We start from the raw sequence: 20,284 nt of genomic DNA on the forward strand, positions 1-20,284 counted from the left end.
AGTAAAAGATTGGTCATTTCACAAAGCGTATGTTGAAGTTTGTCATCTTTTGAAGTTTTAAATTCGTGAAGAGAAGACCCGGAGACAACAAAATCATCTAAAACAGCTGTAAATAAGTTCTTTTTTGCATTATTTGCGTCGTATTGCTATATTCAGACACATTTAAAAATAAAATCTTTTTTATTACAAATATTACTCAACCAAATTCAAAAAACCAAATAACAATAATAATTCAAAATACGTGCAAAATTAATCGATGAAAGTTTTACTCTTCCTGTGCGCCCAGATTCCTGCAGAATCTACATCTTAAGCGGCCGCTTCCTTTGGGAAAATGTCGGTCGTATGATTAAGAAAGTATTATAAAACAAACATAATTGAATTAGGCTAGCATATTTTGTAATTATTAAACCGGTGCACATAAAGTAAAGTTATGATTAATTTTATGTTGTATTGATTATCATGTAAAGTAGATCATAGATTTGAATTTTTTTTTCCTTTTCTGTTCAGTCATGCTTTCCGTTCTGTGTTTAATATATAAAAATATAAATACTAGTATGCAATAGCAAACATATCATATAATAAGCATAATCTCAATTGCCGCACTATTAGACGAACTAACATAATTGCATAATTGTATTTCAAAATGTTTAATTTTAATAACAAAATTATTCTCGGTTTCCTTATATTAGATCGTATTTTATGATGCTATTTTACCAGGCTGAAGCTAGCACCCACTAACAGCAGCCACTAAGCCCGTAAAAGCTGGCAGCCAATAAGGAAATTCATCAAAGTACTGAGAGTACTCGAACAGAAAATTTTATTTTACTTAATTATCAACATATTTTAATTAATATCAAAATGATTAATGCTCAATAATTTGTACGAGCATTGACGACTTCCGAAGCAGTAAAACTCGCCTGGATAAGAGTTATAAATGCGTCTTTGTTGGATAGAAATGAATTACGTCTATATGGGTCATAATTTAAGTTATGAAAATAATGTTATCCTAAGTGTAGTCTTATTGATACAAATAGAAAAAAAACTATTTGCATCGTATGATATGCAAACGTATTATTATATAACAGACATGATAAATTAAAGTAAATTAAAAGGCATAAAATGATACAAATACAATAAAAACCCCAAGCCAATCCAGTGTGACAGGATAATTTGTTTACATCGAAGCTGAACATGTGCGTGTTTAAAAATTTATCCTCTGGCCTTTTCACTCCCCCAGAAACGACATTAATCGAAAATTAAAAAGACATCGTATTGTTACGAATATGAGATAATAGAACGCCCAGCATTCTGATTTTATTCTCATTAAAAAAAATTGTCGTATGTCGCAGTCAAAAACAGCGAAAATCATCAAGTAAAATTGGGATTATTTTGTCTCAGCCATGTTTTGACGTGAACCTTCGAAGGATACAACAATGACAATGAAAAGAGACGGTTTAGCTCACCCGAACTTTGTCATATTTTAGCATTTCACAATGATATAGGAGTGAAAGGCGGACCATTATCTCTTTTATCTTTGAAGTGTGCATCAAACGGATACCAGGGCAGTGTAGGGGACCTATGGGGTTATTATTTCCCGATCTCAAATTTGGGCTGTAGGGGTACCACCAAGTGGCTCCCAGGGTTTCTGGCTCATTTCAGGGGTTTATATCTCATTTGAGATTGACCACAAGAACTTGAAAACACTAGGATTAAGTTGAGGACCTCAAGGTGTATTCATAATAAGCGTTAAAGGGCACCTATTACCCCTGCAAGGTTTAAGTTAGCTCACCCGAATTTTGTCATATTTTAGCATTTCACAATGATATAGGGATAAAAGGCGGACCGTTATCTCTTATATCTTTGAAGTGTGCATCAAACGGATACCAGGGCAGTGTATGGGACCTATGGGGCTAATATTTCCCGGTCTTCAGATACGGGGAGCAAGTTTAAAACAAACTTCTGGGAAAATTCCTCTTTACAACTTTTAAAACAATTGTTCCTAACCAATTTAGTAGCAAAAAACACACAGCCATCCACAAAGGCACGAGAGTTTGTTTACATCAAAGTTACACATGTGCTTGAAAATCATGTCCGAGCCCTTTTACCCCCTTGCCTAAACAACTGGCATCAAAAATTCTATTGACCTCGTATTTTTACAAAGGTGGGAAAATCAGGCATTTTACACGTTGTTTTTTATCTCATAAAAAAGTACAGTCCCTGTCGCTGGCGAAAAACTCCTAAAAACGAAGGGGAATTCGGGAATTATTTTCACTCAGCCATGTCGTGAACCTTCGAAAAAATAGTGTTGTGATACCTGCAGCTTAGCGCATCAACTGTAAACATTTCATCGTGACTCTCTGCAAGGGATGAAAATATTACGAATTTACACAGATTTTACTTGTTGTGTAAACAAAATTTTAGAGATATAAATTTAGAATTTCGGAAAAATATTCAATACGCGATTGCGAGCTTTTTTTGTTGTAAAAAGATTCAATCTTTCAGTATACGCACGACTTCTATTCGTTCAGCGGTGGCCAGACAATGCAGGATTAATCAAGCTTCACAGCACGTGGCCTGAGTACTCTACTTAAGCACACACTGAACGTTCGTGTTGGGGGGGGGGGGGGGTAGCGTTAAAGGGTGTACTCTGGATGTTTAATTTATTTGTTTCACTATCCTTATAGTAGGTTTAGTATGCATGCCAAGTAAAACTAAACTAAAATGTGCCAAGTTACGATCACGGTTGTCTGTACTTAATTGGGGGAATACTCAAGGGGGCGGGAGTGTAGCTATTCATAGAAAGATATACCCGGTATCTCCGCAGGAGATTAACTGATAATGCGCAAGTAATATACGATACAGACTAAGAACCACGTCGTGTTTATCCATTGAATCTCATAATTATTCAATATTTCAGTCAACACAAGATGGTTCTTGAGGAATCCTCATTATTTGAAGTCACGGACAGGAAGCTGTATAAAAAGTATAAATAGCCACTAAACGATAACACACCATTGCTATTCTTTTAAACTCATGCATATTCATACTTACTTGGAAATTGACATATGGACTAAAATTGTCCGCCAAATCCACTATCGACGTCACATGTGAGCTGACCGGTAGCAGTAGAGGAGGCTCCGTCTAAAAATTGCTATGAAATTTGACCTCAATAGCAAAATATAGAGATACAATGTACGAAATAAATTTAAAAAGTTAGTTATTTTTCCCAGTCGACCTCCAAAAAAGTAGATAAAGAATGAAGACACATTCATGTTCAAATCACCCATTTCAGTTTAGATTTTTCATTACTGTCCGCTCCTTTAAATATCACACTTTGCCGTTGGTATTTTACGTTTATTTTAAAGAATAGGTTAAGAAAGCAATTAAGAAAAAAAATCGGACACAGTGTATATAAAAATGTACAACAAAATATGGTTCAACATATTGAGCATTGTATCATATTAATGTGTAGCGTGTGAATTCCCGCGTTTGTGGGATATCATCTAGTTTAAAATGTTGTGTCGTAAATGATTATGATCCTTTTTCAAATATCACTAGACTTTGACCTGTGCGTGCACGGGTTGACATTGCATATCGGACATAATTTACGAAATAGGTACATCGACACACCTTATTATTGACATTTACATAACAAAGCTATAAGCATACAATAATGCTATTACTTTCACTACACTTTCCTTAGTTTGAATAATATATAACTGTGTCTCGGGAAAGGCCCTCACCCGACCTCACCACAGTTAGAATGCCTCCATTATACCCGCAATGTAACAGAAAATTTCAGAATCGCTCTGGAACGATTTTTGAGAAATTTAATGAAGTTGCCTTGAAAATAACAGTCAAATTTATCACAACAAACCGTTTTGAGAGTGCAAATACCTTTCAACTAAAAATTTTAACCCAAAGAATGGAAGAATTTAACACTTTTTCACCAACGTACACGTATTTTCTTTGTAAAACTGGGTCCGTAGGACATTATTCATTTTTACGATAAAACATATTCTATCTTCACTCTCCTTACAAATATAATGTAACTTTTTTTGCATGTAATCAAATATTTTTGTCATCACGAAGACAAATGTAAGTACTTAGTTGAAATGTATATTTGTTATTTTATACTTTCTCTCATAAGAAATCATTAATATACTCCAGTATATGAACAGAATAAACAGCAAAAGTCAAATGAAAATTTAGCCGTATTTGTATTATCATTTCTGAGTTTATTCATGCAGATGTGATATTGTGTAAATATAAACTTAAGATCCCGTTAGGGTGAATGTATTGCGCAAGCGCAAGATTGTAAAATCCAAAAAATCTAGGTGATTTCCGGGATTTTTTGAGGAATTATCGTTGATTATTAATTAGCGAAGCTTAATTGAGGAAAAATAAAAACAAATTGGTAATCTTCAAGTACCAATGATGTTTAATATATATAAAACAAAAGACAGTATTCTTCCAATTTCTCGGTATTAAAGACAAAAAATTCGTGTCTATTATTTTAATATAGTAGTATACATATGGAATTGTTTGAGTTTCCACTTTTGACGGCGCATGCGCAGACATAACATTTCTCAGTACCATAAAAAGACCCGTCAAAGTTTTTGTGCTTTATTTGTGTGTTGGAAAGAACTTTCTAATCATTCCTATGTAGTATTAAATCGGACGGGACACGTAATACGGAAATTAACCTCCGTAAATATAAGGTAAAGACATTTTTTGTAGTCTACCCTACTTTTAAACCAAAAGTGCCTTAGATTCAAGATAGGGAGTTCTTGTAACTAATAATTGTACATAACCTTTCTATATATTTCATTTGGTGTAACCAGAGTTTTACTTGTATTACTTTGATAACCCAATCGTCAGCGAATAAAACATTCAAAATACTGACCCGTGAATCTGTTCACAAATTGAAAATCTTAATTTTGTATCTCACATTAGGCACGTAGCATTATTTTAAAAGTGGGGAGGCCAGAATCATCCAAAAAATCTTGATAAGCAAAATTAAAAAAAAAGATAAAAAAAAAAAAAAAAAAAAAAAAAAAAAAAAAAAGGAAAACGGTAGCTTTTAAAAATTCTGAAAATCCTAAACCGTGGGGGAAGGGGGGGGGGGGGGTAGTATACCTTTAACTTCGATATCACTTCTTATTTCCTTGTTTTCAATTCAAATTTTTACATGGCCCCATAAAAGTGGGGAGGGGCAACTCCATCTTAATTCAATTTTTTGTATGTAAATTTTAGAAAAATCTTTGCTGCGCAAAAAAGTGAGTGGGGGGGGGGGGGGGGGGCAGGCCCCCTGCGCCCCCCCCCCCCCCCCCCCCGATGCTACGTGCCTGCACACAGCAAATTATTGGCACGCATAGACCCAAACAAGAAAAGAACCCCATGTCTTTAATTTTTTTAATTTATTAATTCATATATATATATATATATATATATATATATATATATATATATATATATATATATATATATATATATATATATATATATATATATATATAAATTTTTTATTTATTTATTTATTTTGGCATCGGTAGAACATTTTGACATCCACATAAAGGAGTTCAGTTCCGGCATTTTAATCTTGGAGTTTATGACCTAGATAATAAACAGTATCACGTGAAAGGTATTATGGATTCTTAAACAAACCTCCACTTTACATTAATTTTATATTGTTGAATAGGAAATTCATTATTTTATTAAGGAAAAAGGAAACATTTTTTTATTATTATATGAGGTAATCGTTATAGTCGGAGCGTGATCAAATCCCATAAAACCAGACATGTTCTATTAAAGATTTGATTTCGCCACTGCCTTAATCATATTCATTGATTCGCCTCAGTCATTTATATTACTACTAGATAAAACCCCGCTCAAGCGCAGGAATTAATACTTCATTCATTATATTATGATACAATGTTCATATGATAGATATATTTTGTTCACTGTTGTATACTGTGTCCGACTTTTTAAATCTATTCTTTAAAATTAAAATAAAGAGCAATTGTATGGATATTTAGAGGAGCGGACAGAAGTGAAAAATCTAAACTGAGATTCATGTTAAATACATGTACGTGACCTTAAATCCTTTTGTTGCAGGATTTTATTTCAAATCAGTGAGTAGGTATTTAATGCGTCGTTTCTCTAAATTTTGTTCTTTAGGCAAAATTTCATTAAAATTTTTATCACTGTCCCAAAAAAGAATTTCAGATAAAAATCAAAGTACTGAAAAGCGCTAACCTAGCTTGGTTCTAAAATATATTTACTTTGTGCAAGCTTAGTCAGAAAAAAGACTAATTGACATAATGATAATTAATATCAATTGAAAGTATCCAATGTCAGAAGGATCAAAACGGCGTTGAAGTTGTACTCATCCAAATTTATCCTCATTAAAATTAATTTTGGTTAAGAAAACTTTGGTCGAAATAACGTTTCCTTTAAATATACATGTATATTATAATTTATCATATGCACTTAACCTAAGTTAATTTAAATCAAAGCTGAACACGACTTGTATATGGACACTTGCCTGAATCATGATATATAAAATCCTTTGAATTTGTTACACTTTATTTCACATCTGGACCTTGTGTGCGACGTGTTAAATACGTTTGTTTGTGTAATGTTTGTACTTTTGTATTGTTGTTATACGCGTGCATTTTCTTTATAAATGTATTGCATTGACTATTATAATTGATGTTCTGAATCTTCTTGTGTATATGTACTGCATTTAGCTGGTAAGTTGTTGCGTCTAAGTAACACATGTAAGCGACGTAAAATATACGTCCACACAGATCTACTATGCAAACTTAAAGTGTTTAGTCAGTTCCTTATATATGTGCTGTGAGGAGAGCGGCGAACACCAAGAACTACATGTAGCTATTTACAAGTCGTTTTGATTTTTCTATAATTCAGCTTCTGTTTACGCACTATATTTCCTCCCAAGGTTACCTTTTTTAAAAGCTAAGAAACTCAGCCAGTGGAATATAAATTTAGGTTACAAGAGACTACACAATCTATAAAAATACAAGATATAATAGTTTCAATAATAATATGCCGATGTACATATATTTTTATAATTGTATGTGAGGAAAAAAGTGTGTAGCAGTTTACACGTATACAATGCAACGATGCGCAGTTTGACCTAAAAAAAAAACAAAACTGACCAGTTTCATAACTTCTTTGAATTTCTCTAATAAGGACTGTCTAGTAATTCCTTCCCAGAATTCCAATTTACGCAAGCGCATTTGAAATTTCATCACAACTGAATTAATCAGCCCGCGGGCTGACTAATCACTGCGTAACAGTTCCTGCAATGCTGTTCGTAAGCCCTGTACATTAGATTCACAATAACCCTTGCAGTTATGTGCGTAAACTCCTTAAACTGGTTCCCCAACCATTAAAAAAGGATGAATATTTCTGTTCATAGGGGCAGTTATTCAATGCACCGGAAGTAGAATCTGACGACAATAAAGCGCTGAGCTATGCTTAGCGCTTTAAAAGATGAGAGGAGGATGTCTCCCTTATTCAAATTCCGCGTTTTACGCATAACACAATCTGTTTATTGTTTACAAATCAATGTCTGAAGTTTTCTTTATACCATTGTCCAATCTGTCATGGTATAAAATGTATTAAATTAAAAAAGAAGACCGCCAGTGTAGGCATATTTATTTGCATATTTTAAACCAGTTGTCTATTGCCAGATCCAAAGTATCAACCCGATGGTTAACTCGCCCTACACTTTCTGCCATGAAGTTTATTAGTCAAAACCCGCGTTCCTGGGGCATCTCGATCTAAAAGGTTTTTTCCATCAGGTTTAAAATCTTTTTAAATTTTTCCATTTTAATTATGTACTTTTTTTTATTAACAAGAGATGTCCGATTCCATGTATCTTCCCACGATGCATGATGAACTCGTCCTCCACTATTTGTCATGACGTTAATCAGTTAACTCGCGTTCATTGTTATCCCATTCTGGAAAGTTTAATCCCATTATCTCACAACAGGTCGTGCTTCTCAAGTGTTCTATCCATCAAAACTAAAATCGCACAATCAAGAAACGAATTGGCTCATTTTATTTGTTCAACATTTGTCAAATCTTAACTTATAGGTATACTCTAAATAGGTTACCAGCAAACATATTCGTTCTTTACGTATTCAATATATATATATATATATATATATATATATATATATATATATATATATATATATATATATATATATATATATATATATATATATATTTGTTTTGCCTCGGACTAGAATGTCGCGACGTCATTGGATGAAACGCGTCACGTGGCTGCCTTACATATTTCTTTAAAAGGCAAGCGTCAAAATTTATAGCGCAACATGGCGGACGTAACGTTATTTGAACTGATTTTCTACACAGACGTTTGTTTACTTATCAAACTTTAGGTCCTCGACAAAACAAAACACTTATTAGGTTTGTTACTGACTGTTTAAAGAAATTTGTGGGGTCGGTAAAGTCCATAGAAGGCTCGGCTCCGCCTCGCCTTCTATGGACTTTACCGACCCCACAAATTTCTGTAAACAGTCAGTAACAAACCTAATAAGTAATAATATATATATATATATATATATATTTCAATTTTAATGCAACTTGGATCCGCCAAAGCGTGCCCACAACCTTACTTTCATTTTTGTTATTTCGGGCATGTTTATCGAAAATAAAAGTAGTAGTAAAATTAATTTTAACGATAATTACTTATTAGTTTAAGTTCAATTATTATAACTTACGGACATCATCTCGCAGGTGTTAAAATATTAAAGGTATAAGCAGGCATAATGTAGTTTATTTGCAAAGTGGCTTAATTTATAAGTATAGATATGAAAATTATGACTTGATATTTTGTACGTTAATACCGAAATGTCATTTTTTTAGGTTTTAAAAACATTATGCCTAACTTAAAATTGCTTATCGGGACTTATTTTTCCACCTCCGTGAATTAATTTAAATATCAGCAAAAATAAGTCTTAAATACCCGGAATCTGAAGCCAAAATAAATTTGAACTTTGTAATCACTAAGACCTCAGCATGGGCCGGTCATATGATCGGGCGTATAACAGGAAACTGACAAATGAAGTAAACCAGCGTAAAAACAAATACACGTGTTATTGTCACAACTGTTGATAAAATCATGATAACAGATTTTTTAAAAATCCTAAAGGGTAATGTTACTTTAAATTAAGCTACATTTAGAATAGCAAATACGTAGGACTTTGTGTGAACTTTGTGATGATGGCGCAATGATTACTGCATGCGCTTATTATTTAACGCTTGCATCTATGTAGCCTAACCATTAGAACACAATTATGTTAAAATTTAAACGATGTGCTTTTCTCAATCGTAAATATGAGTAATGAACAGCAGTGTTAAAAAGTTCACCGGGATATCAACTCGATTAGTACGTGACCAAATCTTCTGTGAAACCAAGTTATATGTTGGGCTTCTCGGACGATTTGATCATGTATCAACCAAATTCATATCCCTGTGAACATTTTTACATTCTTTTTTTTTCTTCTTAAATATTGACAGTGTATATTGTGCAGTGCTTTTTGTGTATACAAAATACACATTTTGATGAAGGCCCTTCCCCCACTTTTATGAGATTCTTCATATTGCGTGGATCGACAAAATAAATTTTGGCATTTCAGAGGAGATATTCTCAGGAAGTACTCTCTGTTGTCATATAAAAGGAAATGAAATATACATTTATTAAAGTCAAACGTCTCCGGAAAATTCTTTATTTACATTTGCAAATATACTTCCTTATATGAACCGATATAATAGCGGAAACATTCAATTCTGTTTATTTACAATGTCAAATATCCTTCCTTATATATTTACATTTGCAAATAATTATGTTTCCTTATCTGAACCTGTAGAATAGCAAAACCGTTCATGTCTGTATGAACTTGTTCATGACGTCACAATGATCATTGCGTGCGCCTATCGTTTGCCGCTTGGATTATTGTAAACATAAAATCTCAGTAATTTTTGCAATTCTAAAAACTTTTTAAAATGTAAATACATGTAATTAACAGCAATGTTAAAAACTTTACTGGGATTAAACTGAGTTGGTACGCGATCACATCTTCTGAGAAGCCTTTCGGGCTTCACAGGATTTGATCACGTGACCAACCAAGTTCAAATCCCAGTGAACTTTTTAACTTCCTGTTTATTTCCTAAATGAACCTATAGAATAGTGACTGGTTCAATTCTGTGTTAACCTTTTAATGACGTCACATTGATTACCACACTCGTTTTTCGTTTCAAAATCATATAAAACACGGTAACTTAAGTAATTTTGAACAATTTGCATGTTTCAAACGTAGATATAAATAAAAAAAACAGCCATAAACAAGTTTACCAGGATTAGTTGTAGGTACGTGATTAAATCTTCTTATTGAAGCCCTACGAGCAATATGATGACAACGAGTTATCTAGAATTTTTGGATTCGCTATCCAGCCAGCCTAATCCTTCAAAGTCAATTCAATTCCATTTCTGTTCATCTCGATCTTAAACAGCGGCCATGACAATGTCATAAGACTCACATCCAGGGCCGTAAATATTTAAAGAAAAAAATCAGTGCATTAAGGCTTTCATTTTAAAATGCTAACATTTGCAAATTTATTTCGTTATATGAACATATAAGGCAACGGAAACGGTCAACTCTGTATGAACTTTTTCATGGTGTCACACTGATCATAACACCCGAACACACGAAATTGTCAATGGCCACTGTTTAAGATCGAAATGTGCAAAATGGAATTAAAATGTCTCTAAAGGATACTTGAATAGAAATAAATACTAGGAATTGATCAAATTTGTCGATTCCTGTGGTTGAAATGTTCAATAAATAGCGCAGAAATGCTGAATTGAATTACTAGTTACAACGATGTGTGCGGATTACTAATTATTGCGAGAGGAAAGTATTTCTAATATGAATTTTCTTGATAAATATGATCACTGCTTTTCTGCTTTCCGCAAAGTTAATCTATCATAAAGCTAGGTACCAAAGTGTGACAAGTTGATCCGATATTGCCAGAGAATGAGGAAAAACTATGATTTCGTGGAGTAATCGAATCACACTCTTGCAAAGAGATTCGGCCTAAAAGCTTTTAACGCATAATATAATATAAATAGAAACATTCGACGTTTTTATTTTATTTTCTGGTGCAGATTTATATCGTACCTTTCTTGGCGCTCTGGGTAATGAAGGACCATTTTACCAGCGACCCATAACTGTTTCCGGTAATGTTTGCGCGCGTTATAATACTGGGAGTCAACAATAAAAGGGGCTAATGAGGAAAATCTGATTGACAAGAACATATTCCACTTAGAACTAAGGAATAGATTCAACGCATTTTACTGTGAGGATCAAGAACTAGATATTAAGAGCGAATGGACTGCTGGAAGTGATATCATCAAGAATGTATGCGAAGAAGTCCTAGAAAAAACCAACAAGAAGAAAGAATGGATGTCTCATACCACATGACAGAAGGTCGAAGAAAGACGTAGAATGAAAGAAACTGTTAACAACGTTAAAGCAGGTGCACAAACCTAGATAAAGAAATAAAAAACATAAGGCAGGAATGACAAAAGAGAGTATGTCAACCAGCTTGCGACAGAAACAGAAAGAGCTGCCTATCTACATGGGGGATATAAAAACTCTATATAACATCATCAAGACCTTAAGCAGGCGTGAAACATGCAAGGCTAAACCTGTCAAAGATAAAGATGTAAGGTCCTCACCAAGCTAAACGAAGAAATGGAAAGGTGGAATGAACACTCCATCAGTGTCCTTAATAGGCAAGAACCAGATCAACCTGTAACCTTACCACCAGGGGAAGACCTTAACATAAAGGTTGGCAATATAAAGAAACATGAAATTAAGAAAGCTTTAAAATCACTGAAGAATGGTAAAGCGTAGGAATTGATGGTATACCACCTGAGACGCTAAAACAGGAGAGGAGATATGTGAATACTTATATAAAGTATTAAATAAAATCTCGGAAGCTGAGAGAATACCAACAGAATGAAACAGCGAAATTGCCATAAAAAGGAGACTTAAGCTGCTGTGAAAATTGGAGAGGCATAACCTTACTGCCGTTAGCTAGTAAGGTCCTCTATAGAGTTATATTAAACAGAATGAAGGACACAGTATATAAAGTTTTACAGGAACAGGCAGGCTTTAGATCCAACAGAAGTTGTACTGACGAAGAAAAATTGTGGAACAATCTGTCAACAGAGATTGAATGTGGCAACTACTGAGACACTAGTGAATACCATCTAAGACAGTGAATACCATCAAGACCCTACATGAAGAATTCTCAGTGCAAGTAATACATGAAACATCCCTCACTGATTCCTTCCGAGTAAAAACTGGTGTGAAACAAGGCTGCTTACTCTCGCGCACCCTCTTCTTAATAGTGATATACTGGATCACAAAGAAGGCATTTGACAAGCCAAGGGGAATACAGTGGACAATGGTCAGAAGATTAGAAGACCTAGACTTTGCTGACGACCTTGTCCTGCTGTTCCACCAAATAAAAGACATCAGAGAAAAGACCAACAAACTAAGTGAAATTGGAAAGAAGATATGGCTCAATATTAACAGCAAGAAAACAAAAGCTATGAAAGTGAAGACAAGAAAAAGTGGACCAATCACAATCGAGGGGGAAGAACTGGAAGAGGTAGAGAAATTCATTTATCTAAGGTCCATTATTAGCAGGACAGGTGGCTCAGATGAAGATAGCCAGAATAAGCAAAGCCCGACAAGCCTTCGCAATGCTCAAACCAGTCTGAAGTTCCACCACACTAAGCGAAAGTACAAAGATCAGGATATTTAATATCAATGTCAAGTCGGTGCTTCTATACAGATGTGAAACCTGGAGACTAACAACAGGACTACAACAAAAATCCAGGTTTTTACCAACAAATGCCTTCGACACATATGTAAGTGACATGGCCAAGAAAAATATCCCATGAACAACTACTGGAGCGAACCAGCCAGGAACTAACATCACTCCAGATCAAGAAAAGAGCATGGCAATGGATTGGCCACACATGGAGAAAGCCCCAAAACAACATCACCAGAGAGGCACTAGACTGGAATGCACAAGGCCAGAGAAAACAAGGGAGACCACTACACAGTTGGAAAAGAACAAGATTAAAAGAACTAAGAAACATTGGGAAGACCTGGAATGAGGCAAAAAGAACAGCTCAAAACAGAGTGAGATGGAGAGCGACTGTAGAGCCGTATGCTCCACAAGGAACGAAGAGGACTAAGTAAGTAATGAAGAAGATCGCACAAAAAGCGGAACTGGAAGAAAGTTTATCAATCACTCGGGCAAGAAAAGGACAGAGCAGGAAATTATGTCTCGAACAGGTCATAGGTCAGAAATAGCAGTTAGGAAATAAAAGCCATTTGGCTTTGCAAAAGTGATCACAATGAGCGAGTAAAAAAATGGATCCACTACTCTTCCAAATATCTTAAAGATCAGTTTTTAATGATTGTATAGTTCATTTCAGGCCTTGAGTGGCTGAGTGAGCAGTAACAAAATTATCATTGTTCTTGAAATAATTTCATAGTTGCTTTTAAACATTACAGTAATTGTTGAGTTCATTCAACTTCATGAAGCACATGAATTTGTAAATAATAAATACAATTTTCTTATTTTTGCGACTCTTTTTTTTAATTTTAAAAGAGTGATCTATCAGAAAAACTAATACAGATACACCACAGAAAACTGTAGTATACTAAGAAGAAATGAATTGCTGACATCAGAGGATTAGCTAATCTAATTATTCGCAATATAATTATATTTCATTACAACAAATGTGTTGTCTTTTTTTTTTTTATATAAAAGTGATATATTTATTCAATTTGTTGATCAAATATCAACAACAGTGTAGCATTTACAATTATGTTACAACACGTTAATTGAAGATATACTTTAATTAATATTCTGTTGATTACATCTTTCTTGTTAATTATGTGCTGATTTATCACATTGAATTTTATAAAATTCTTTAAAACAGTAAAATAAGCACGACCTCGGGAATAGCTCAGCTATGGGAAGACATTACAATCTTTTTATTTGGATCTTGTTGATGAAATCAACGAAGGAACAAGTTCTATTTGATGATTTGGATGATAGGCAGCAGAACTCACTGTATTCAGCAATATACTTAATTAAAAACGAACTACAGCTTAGTGTTGAAAAAATGCTACTACAGAAGTTAGAAGAAATCGAAAGCAATTTGAAGGCGAACATCAACACAAGAATTGAGATTGTAACTAAAAATGCAGTCGAATGTCATCCAATCCTAATATCGGGTATGCACTGCACATATATCATACGTTAATTCAGTTCGATCTGTAAAAATGTTGATTCACGCACAGATATAACAACGTGTACATTGATATGTCAAATTCAGGTACCGATTGTGCTGACATTTTGACGAGATGCCCAAATACAAGAGAAAAAGATGGCGTATACAACATCGTGGATGTTTCAGATAAAATGAAGCCCGTCTACTGTGATATGACCACTGACAATGGAGGCTGGACGGTAATATTTCTCTTTTCTTCTCTCGTTGTTACTTAATCACTTAACAATCTTTTTTGTATTTAGAATTTCTAATTGCTGATTTTGGAAAACTTTTCACAGGTGATTCAGAGGAGAGTTAATGGATCGGTGGACTTTTACCGTAACTGGACGGAATACAAGAACGGGTTTGGATTTGCTGATCATGAGTATTGGATAGGTACTATTCTCATTTTAATTTATGATATAACTAGAAAGTAACAAGCTATGCACACACAACTGTAAACTTTTATCATACAAGCAAAGAATACGTAGATATGATAAAACAAATTCCAGTTATGACCCTTGAGTTTGTTTTGATTCAAATTAAAGTAGCCGAGTCAAAATTGCGTGACTGTGAAATTTGCAAACTTAAAGTGATGGCATTAAAGTAAACCTTTCATCAATTAAAACGATAACCTGTTAATATGCTGAAATCAAATGTCTAATTGTTATTCTTTCCAAAAAAGGTAAACAAATAAGTATGCATGTCCCACGAGCACATGGAAATCACATTTACATTTACATTTTCCCAGTATCAAAATATTTATGTATCCAAAAATAAAACCACATATATAACCAATACTAATAACAAAATTAATAAAAGCACCGCTTACCAATGACATCGTTTTCTATTGTCACTAGTAAAGATGGGTGCGCATTTAAAATGTATGCATTTTTTCTTTCATTGATGGCTGAGAATTTATCAGGTCGTGTAAATGGATAATAAATTGTAGGAATTTTTGTCATATTTGAAGAAGGACAGGGAAACAATTTATGTTATATGGTCGATAAATATAAAATGTGTTTAAATGGTGACTACGTACCTGTAAAATAAGGTCAGCACCCGTCAAAAGGTTTTTTCATAAAAAAGTTTTGAAGTATCTTTGAAGATATTTTTTCTCAAAATCAAACGGTTTAATGCAGTTGCATAAACATTGCAATTTGTATATCTCTTAGCAGGTGGTCTTGTCAAATTATTGTTTATGTCAAACTATTTGCAACGGAAATTGTTTTGTGAAAAATGAGGTCTACTTATCACAAAATATATAGGTGGTGAAAATAAACAAACAACCTAAGAACTTCAGCATTATTATTTGGTATATCAATTTTCTATGCACATTACGAAAGGGAAGGGACGTATCTCTTGTCATTATTGACAATGATTCTTCGCTATCCCAATGTTTCTGATCCGTGACGCTCTTCACGAACGTGAGGACCGGTGCGGCTCAGAAACCCTTGGATAGCAAAGGTAATGACAATGTTGCTTAATATTTTACGTGCATTTCCAATAAGAGGTGAATTAATGTATACATATTAAAATTCACAGAAGCTTACGAACACTTCCTTCGTCAACAAGACATTTATTTAATTCAGAATATAAATGTACACATGTATGTGGTATTTCCACACCACACAGAATATTCGTAGAGTCTGGAAGAAAAAAGGACACACTATTTAAACCAGTTCATTATTATGTTTTACCAAGGTATATGTACTTGTACTGAGTCCAAGTTATTGTATACGTCAATTTTAAACGATTTTTAACAAAAAATATAGCTGTCAATTTAAAGGACAAAATTTTGTAACTTAAAAAGAGATGTAATGGGAAATGTGGACATTTCTCAATTCGGAACTACTGAATACACCTCGTGCATTTTATAACGCTATCATCTGGGATATCGTTTGTAATAAAAAAAATCCACGTAGACGATGTATTTTTAGCCGGGTATTGAAACCTTACAAGCGTTTCAAAAAAAATTCTTGGCACTTTTTTTATACTATTGCAAGAACATCGTTTATATTCATAAATATCAAATTCATCATATTAAAGGGGCATAATCACACTTTTGGTCAAATTTTATTTTTCTGTTTTTATTATTTGCAATGCTTTAGGAATGCATTTCTAATAATCAAATGAAATTTGGGTGCCAGTCGTTGAGTTTTAAGCAAGATACAGGGCTCACAATTTTTTGTCATGTAAACAAGGCTCATGCCCTGTTTTTGTTTACATAGGTTCAATATATCAGGAAAATATCTTTTTAAAGCTGGTTTGTCTATCTTATTATTCATTTAAAGCATAAATAAATAGTTCCTAACGATTAACACATTTATTTTAGGTCTAAAACTGGAATTTTCACTTCAACATTCGAAATGTAAACAAACGCCTTGTTTTCATAGCGAAGAATTGTAAGTGACACTGAAATTTTGGTTGCCTATTAAATATGCCTTACTAAAGCATTGTAAATATTAAAATCGAAAAAATATTTTTTGACCAAAATCGTGACCATGCCCCTTTAATTCACAGGAAATGACCTGTTGCATACAATTTCGTCTGTGCAGCCACAAGAGCTGCGAGTTGACATGGAGAGGTTTAACGGAGAAAAGTTATACGCTGTATACTCTAACTTTTGTGTCGGGAACGAGACCAGTAAATATAAATTAGAGATGAATGGATACAGTGGAAATGCAGGTGAGTTCTCCATTAAAAACTAAGCTACAAGTTAACGTGGAGAGATTTTTATTATTTCAACTTTTCTGTTGGGGACGAGGACAAAAATTGTATGTAAATTTGGAGTAAATATATACCTTTTGAATGCAGATGAGTACTCCATTTATTCAATATTTGTTTGTAACGTGCTTAGCGGTTTATAAAAAATCGTAATTTGTTTCTACTCCGTTTATACGAGCATAATACAAATTCTGTAGATACAATAAATTGAATTAATTTTTTATAATTTTAATTCACCAGGAACAGAAAATTAGACGAAATTTCTCTTTAAATAACAATAAATTGTACAAAAATTAAAAGTAACGCCATGCAGAATGATATAGTTTTAACGCGAGTGACAACATCACAGAAGTTAATTAAGGTAGGTCGCGGGTTTGCTTTCGTCATTATATTCTGTACGTAATTTAAACGATTCAAATGACCGTTTTGTGCACATTCGTTTATGACATCATAACGGAGATTTCTGGAAGATATCCCTCTTCACGCTTCACTCTCTATCACATCAAAGGCTAGAAGTGTATAATAATTTGTTATCATTTATGACAATGGTTTAAATACTTTATGTAGCATTATTTATATCCATATATTCTTCATGTACGAATCACAAGTATAGGAAATGCAGACTGGAAGCATTATATCATAACAAAGATAATAAGCAGGAATTAGGGATTCATTTTTTCAGTCTATGTGAAACTTATCATAAAAACTAACTATACTCTGTCCTGAGTTTTTGCTTCCACCACGTTTTTGCTTCATATTTCAATAATCATGAATACCTTTGTGTTCAAACTACGTACATCCACTAATATAAAAAATGTCCAGATGACCTGTTTTGAAACGTCCCCTCTACCGCTTCTGGTTTCAATACATATCCAAAAATAGAAAGTCTACGGGGATTTTGCATTGCATCAGCCATTAATAAGCCCAGATGATAACGTTGAAAAATTGCGCGAGGTATCCCGAGTACTTCCGAATGGAGAAAAGACGTAAACATTTCCCATTATAAATCTCCGTAAGAAATTTGTTTTCGTTCCTGTGAACTTTTATGAGTGAAAAATGATAATTGTTCAATGAAGATTTCTTTTTTATATTTCCTTTTATCGATTTCAACTGTATGTCTTTCACAGGCATGTGTATTTTTATTCAAAAATCATCAAAAAATGATGGAAGCAATAACTTAGGACAGACTATAATGTCAGTGATGTTATCTCAAACGACGATGCCAGGGGAAACATATAGATACTACAATTATATACAAACAATAACTAGTTATCATTATGTAACTATTTTGGCCAAATTGTCAACTCAACTATTTTTGACATGATAAAATTTGGTTTACACCCACTGAGTACATGTATATCAAAACTGTAATGTTTATAATATTTTATTTACATCACCCAATAGTTTTATCTGGTTCTTTTTAGGCGCTATCTCAAAATACAGGTACATTTACTATAAGGAATTTATGGTAAATATTCATTTTCCGCACTTTGAAGCAGGTTAAAACAATACTTTGATGGCGATTTTCCTAAAATTGTAATATGATCTGTAAAAAGTAATATCGTTTTCTACCTTATATGTAAAAAAGAATACTTAATTTTATCGCTTGGTTTTAGTGGGGTTGTCTCAAAATATCAAAGTACACCAAATTTTCTATATACTAGTATATATTTTAATACAAATGAAGATAAGTACAATGGATTCATTCAAAAATCATGAAAAATAACGTAAGGGGGAATTATAATAATAATTTTAATATCGGTATTAGAATTGTAAACTTTTTTAAAGGGGCATGGTCACGATTTTAGTCAAATTTTATTTTTCTGTTTTTATAATTTGAAATGCTTTAGGAATGCATTTCTAATTTTTTTTTAAGCAAGATACAGGGCTCACAATTCTTCGTCATGTAAACAAGGCTCGTGTCCTGTTTTTATTTACATAGGTTCAATATACCAGTAAAAAAACTTTTTAAAGCTGGTTTTTCTATCTTATTATTCATTTAATGCATAAATAAATAGTTCCTAACGATTAACACATTTATTTTAGGTCTAAAACTGGAATTTTCACTTCAACATTCGAAATATAAACAAACGGTTTGTTTACGTAGCGAAGAATTGTAAGCTCTGTAACTTGCTTATAACTCATCAAATGACACTCAAATTTTTGTTGCCTATTAAAAATACCTTACTAAAGCATTGTAAACATCAAAATCGAAAAAATAATTTTTGACCAAAATCGTGACCATGCCCCTTTAAGCTAGCCAATGAAATAGCGCGTTACAAATCTGATTGTAGGGGATAGCCTAAATTACCACAACAATATGAAGTTCTCTACACCGGACCAGGATAACGACAATAGCAGTGTTAACTGTGCCACAACGTACAGAGCCGCATGGTGGTTCAACTGGTGCATCCATGCCAATCCTAATGGACTGTACGTACACTCGGAGAAAGCGGATCCTTCGTACGTTACATGGTTCAACTATAATGCCTCTTGGATAAGTATGAAGACGATGCAGTTGATGATTCGTTCTCGAGCCTGACATCAAGATGCTACTACAAATAGAGAGAAATTTTTGGGGTTTTATTTTAAAAAGGACTAGTTGATTTTTATCATCAAAAGCTATTTTTTTACTCATTGATGTAATTGAATATCAGGATTTTCGTTACTTGTATGTATGTGATATTGTAATGATTTTACTTCTGGATTGAAATGTATCACGTGTGTAACCAATCAGATGCCTCCAGTTTGACCAATCAGTTATTATCAGTAAACCTAATAGAAATTATGCATGATTAGACCAATCAGTGAGAACTTGCTGGGTATATATTTCGCAACACTATCAATCTCACAGTCAGACTGACGGCGAACGACTCGAACTGTCTTCTGGTGAAACTCTTCGGTTAGAGCTCTGTCGGAAAGCAACAGAGTTGTTATCTTATATTGTAAAAGAATGCTGCCTACATCAAAGTAAAACTAACTCAAAAACGTTTTAATCTTCGTGAGTTACGTTTAAGTTTTGTACAATACAATGTCTTTTTAAACTCAATAGACTGTTTTAATTACAATTATTAGCAAAAGTTAAGTTATAGGGAATGAATTCAATATTTATTAGTATGTAAAATAATGGTTTGGGAC

At 33.4% G+C, this 20,284-nt stretch overlaps 1 protein-coding gene across 2 annotated transcripts; it reads left to right on the top strand.

Moving 5' to 3' along the window:
• The first annotated feature begins 4,584 nt into the window (after positions 1-4,584).
• Positions 4,585-19,727, top strand: LOC105346923 (fibrinogen-like protein A). 2 transcript variants are annotated; one of them, XM_020074810.3, is made up of 6 exons: positions 4,585-4,721; positions 14,087-14,384; positions 14,486-14,619; positions 14,719-14,815; positions 16,943-17,107; positions 19,441-19,727. In XM_020074810.3, exons 2-6 carry the CDS (start codon positions 14,120-14,122, stop codon positions 19,686-19,688), a joined length of 909 nt encoding a protein of 302 aa, XP_019930369.3. In that variant the 5' UTR covers positions 4,585-4,721; positions 14,087-14,119; the 3' UTR covers positions 19,689-19,727. The 2 variants fall into 2 exon arrangements, with proteins under 2 accessions (XP_019930369.3, XP_019930370.3); XM_020074811.3 differs by lacking the exon at positions 16,943-17,107.
• Positions 19,728-20,284: the final 557 nt, after the last annotated feature.

Source organism: Magallana gigas, chromosome 3, assembly GCF_963853765.1.
Source record: "Magallana gigas chromosome 3, xbMagGiga1.1, whole genome shotgun sequence".
Taxonomy (NCBI): Eukaryota; Metazoa; Mollusca; class Bivalvia; order Ostreida; family Ostreidae; genus Magallana; species Magallana gigas.

Coding starts and splice junctions, on each gene's coding strand:
- LOC105346923 (XM_020074810.3), top strand. CDS start 14,120: ATGGGAAGACATTACAATCTTTTTATTTGGATCTTGTTGATGAAATCA. Junction 14,620..14,718: donor CTGACAATGGAGGCTGGACG/GTAATATTTCTC, acceptor AACTTTTCACAG/GTGATTCAGAGGAGAGTTAA. Junction 17,108..19,440: donor TGGATACAGTGGAAATGCAG/GTGAGTTCTCCA, acceptor ATCTGATTGTAG/GGGATAGCCTAAATTACCAC.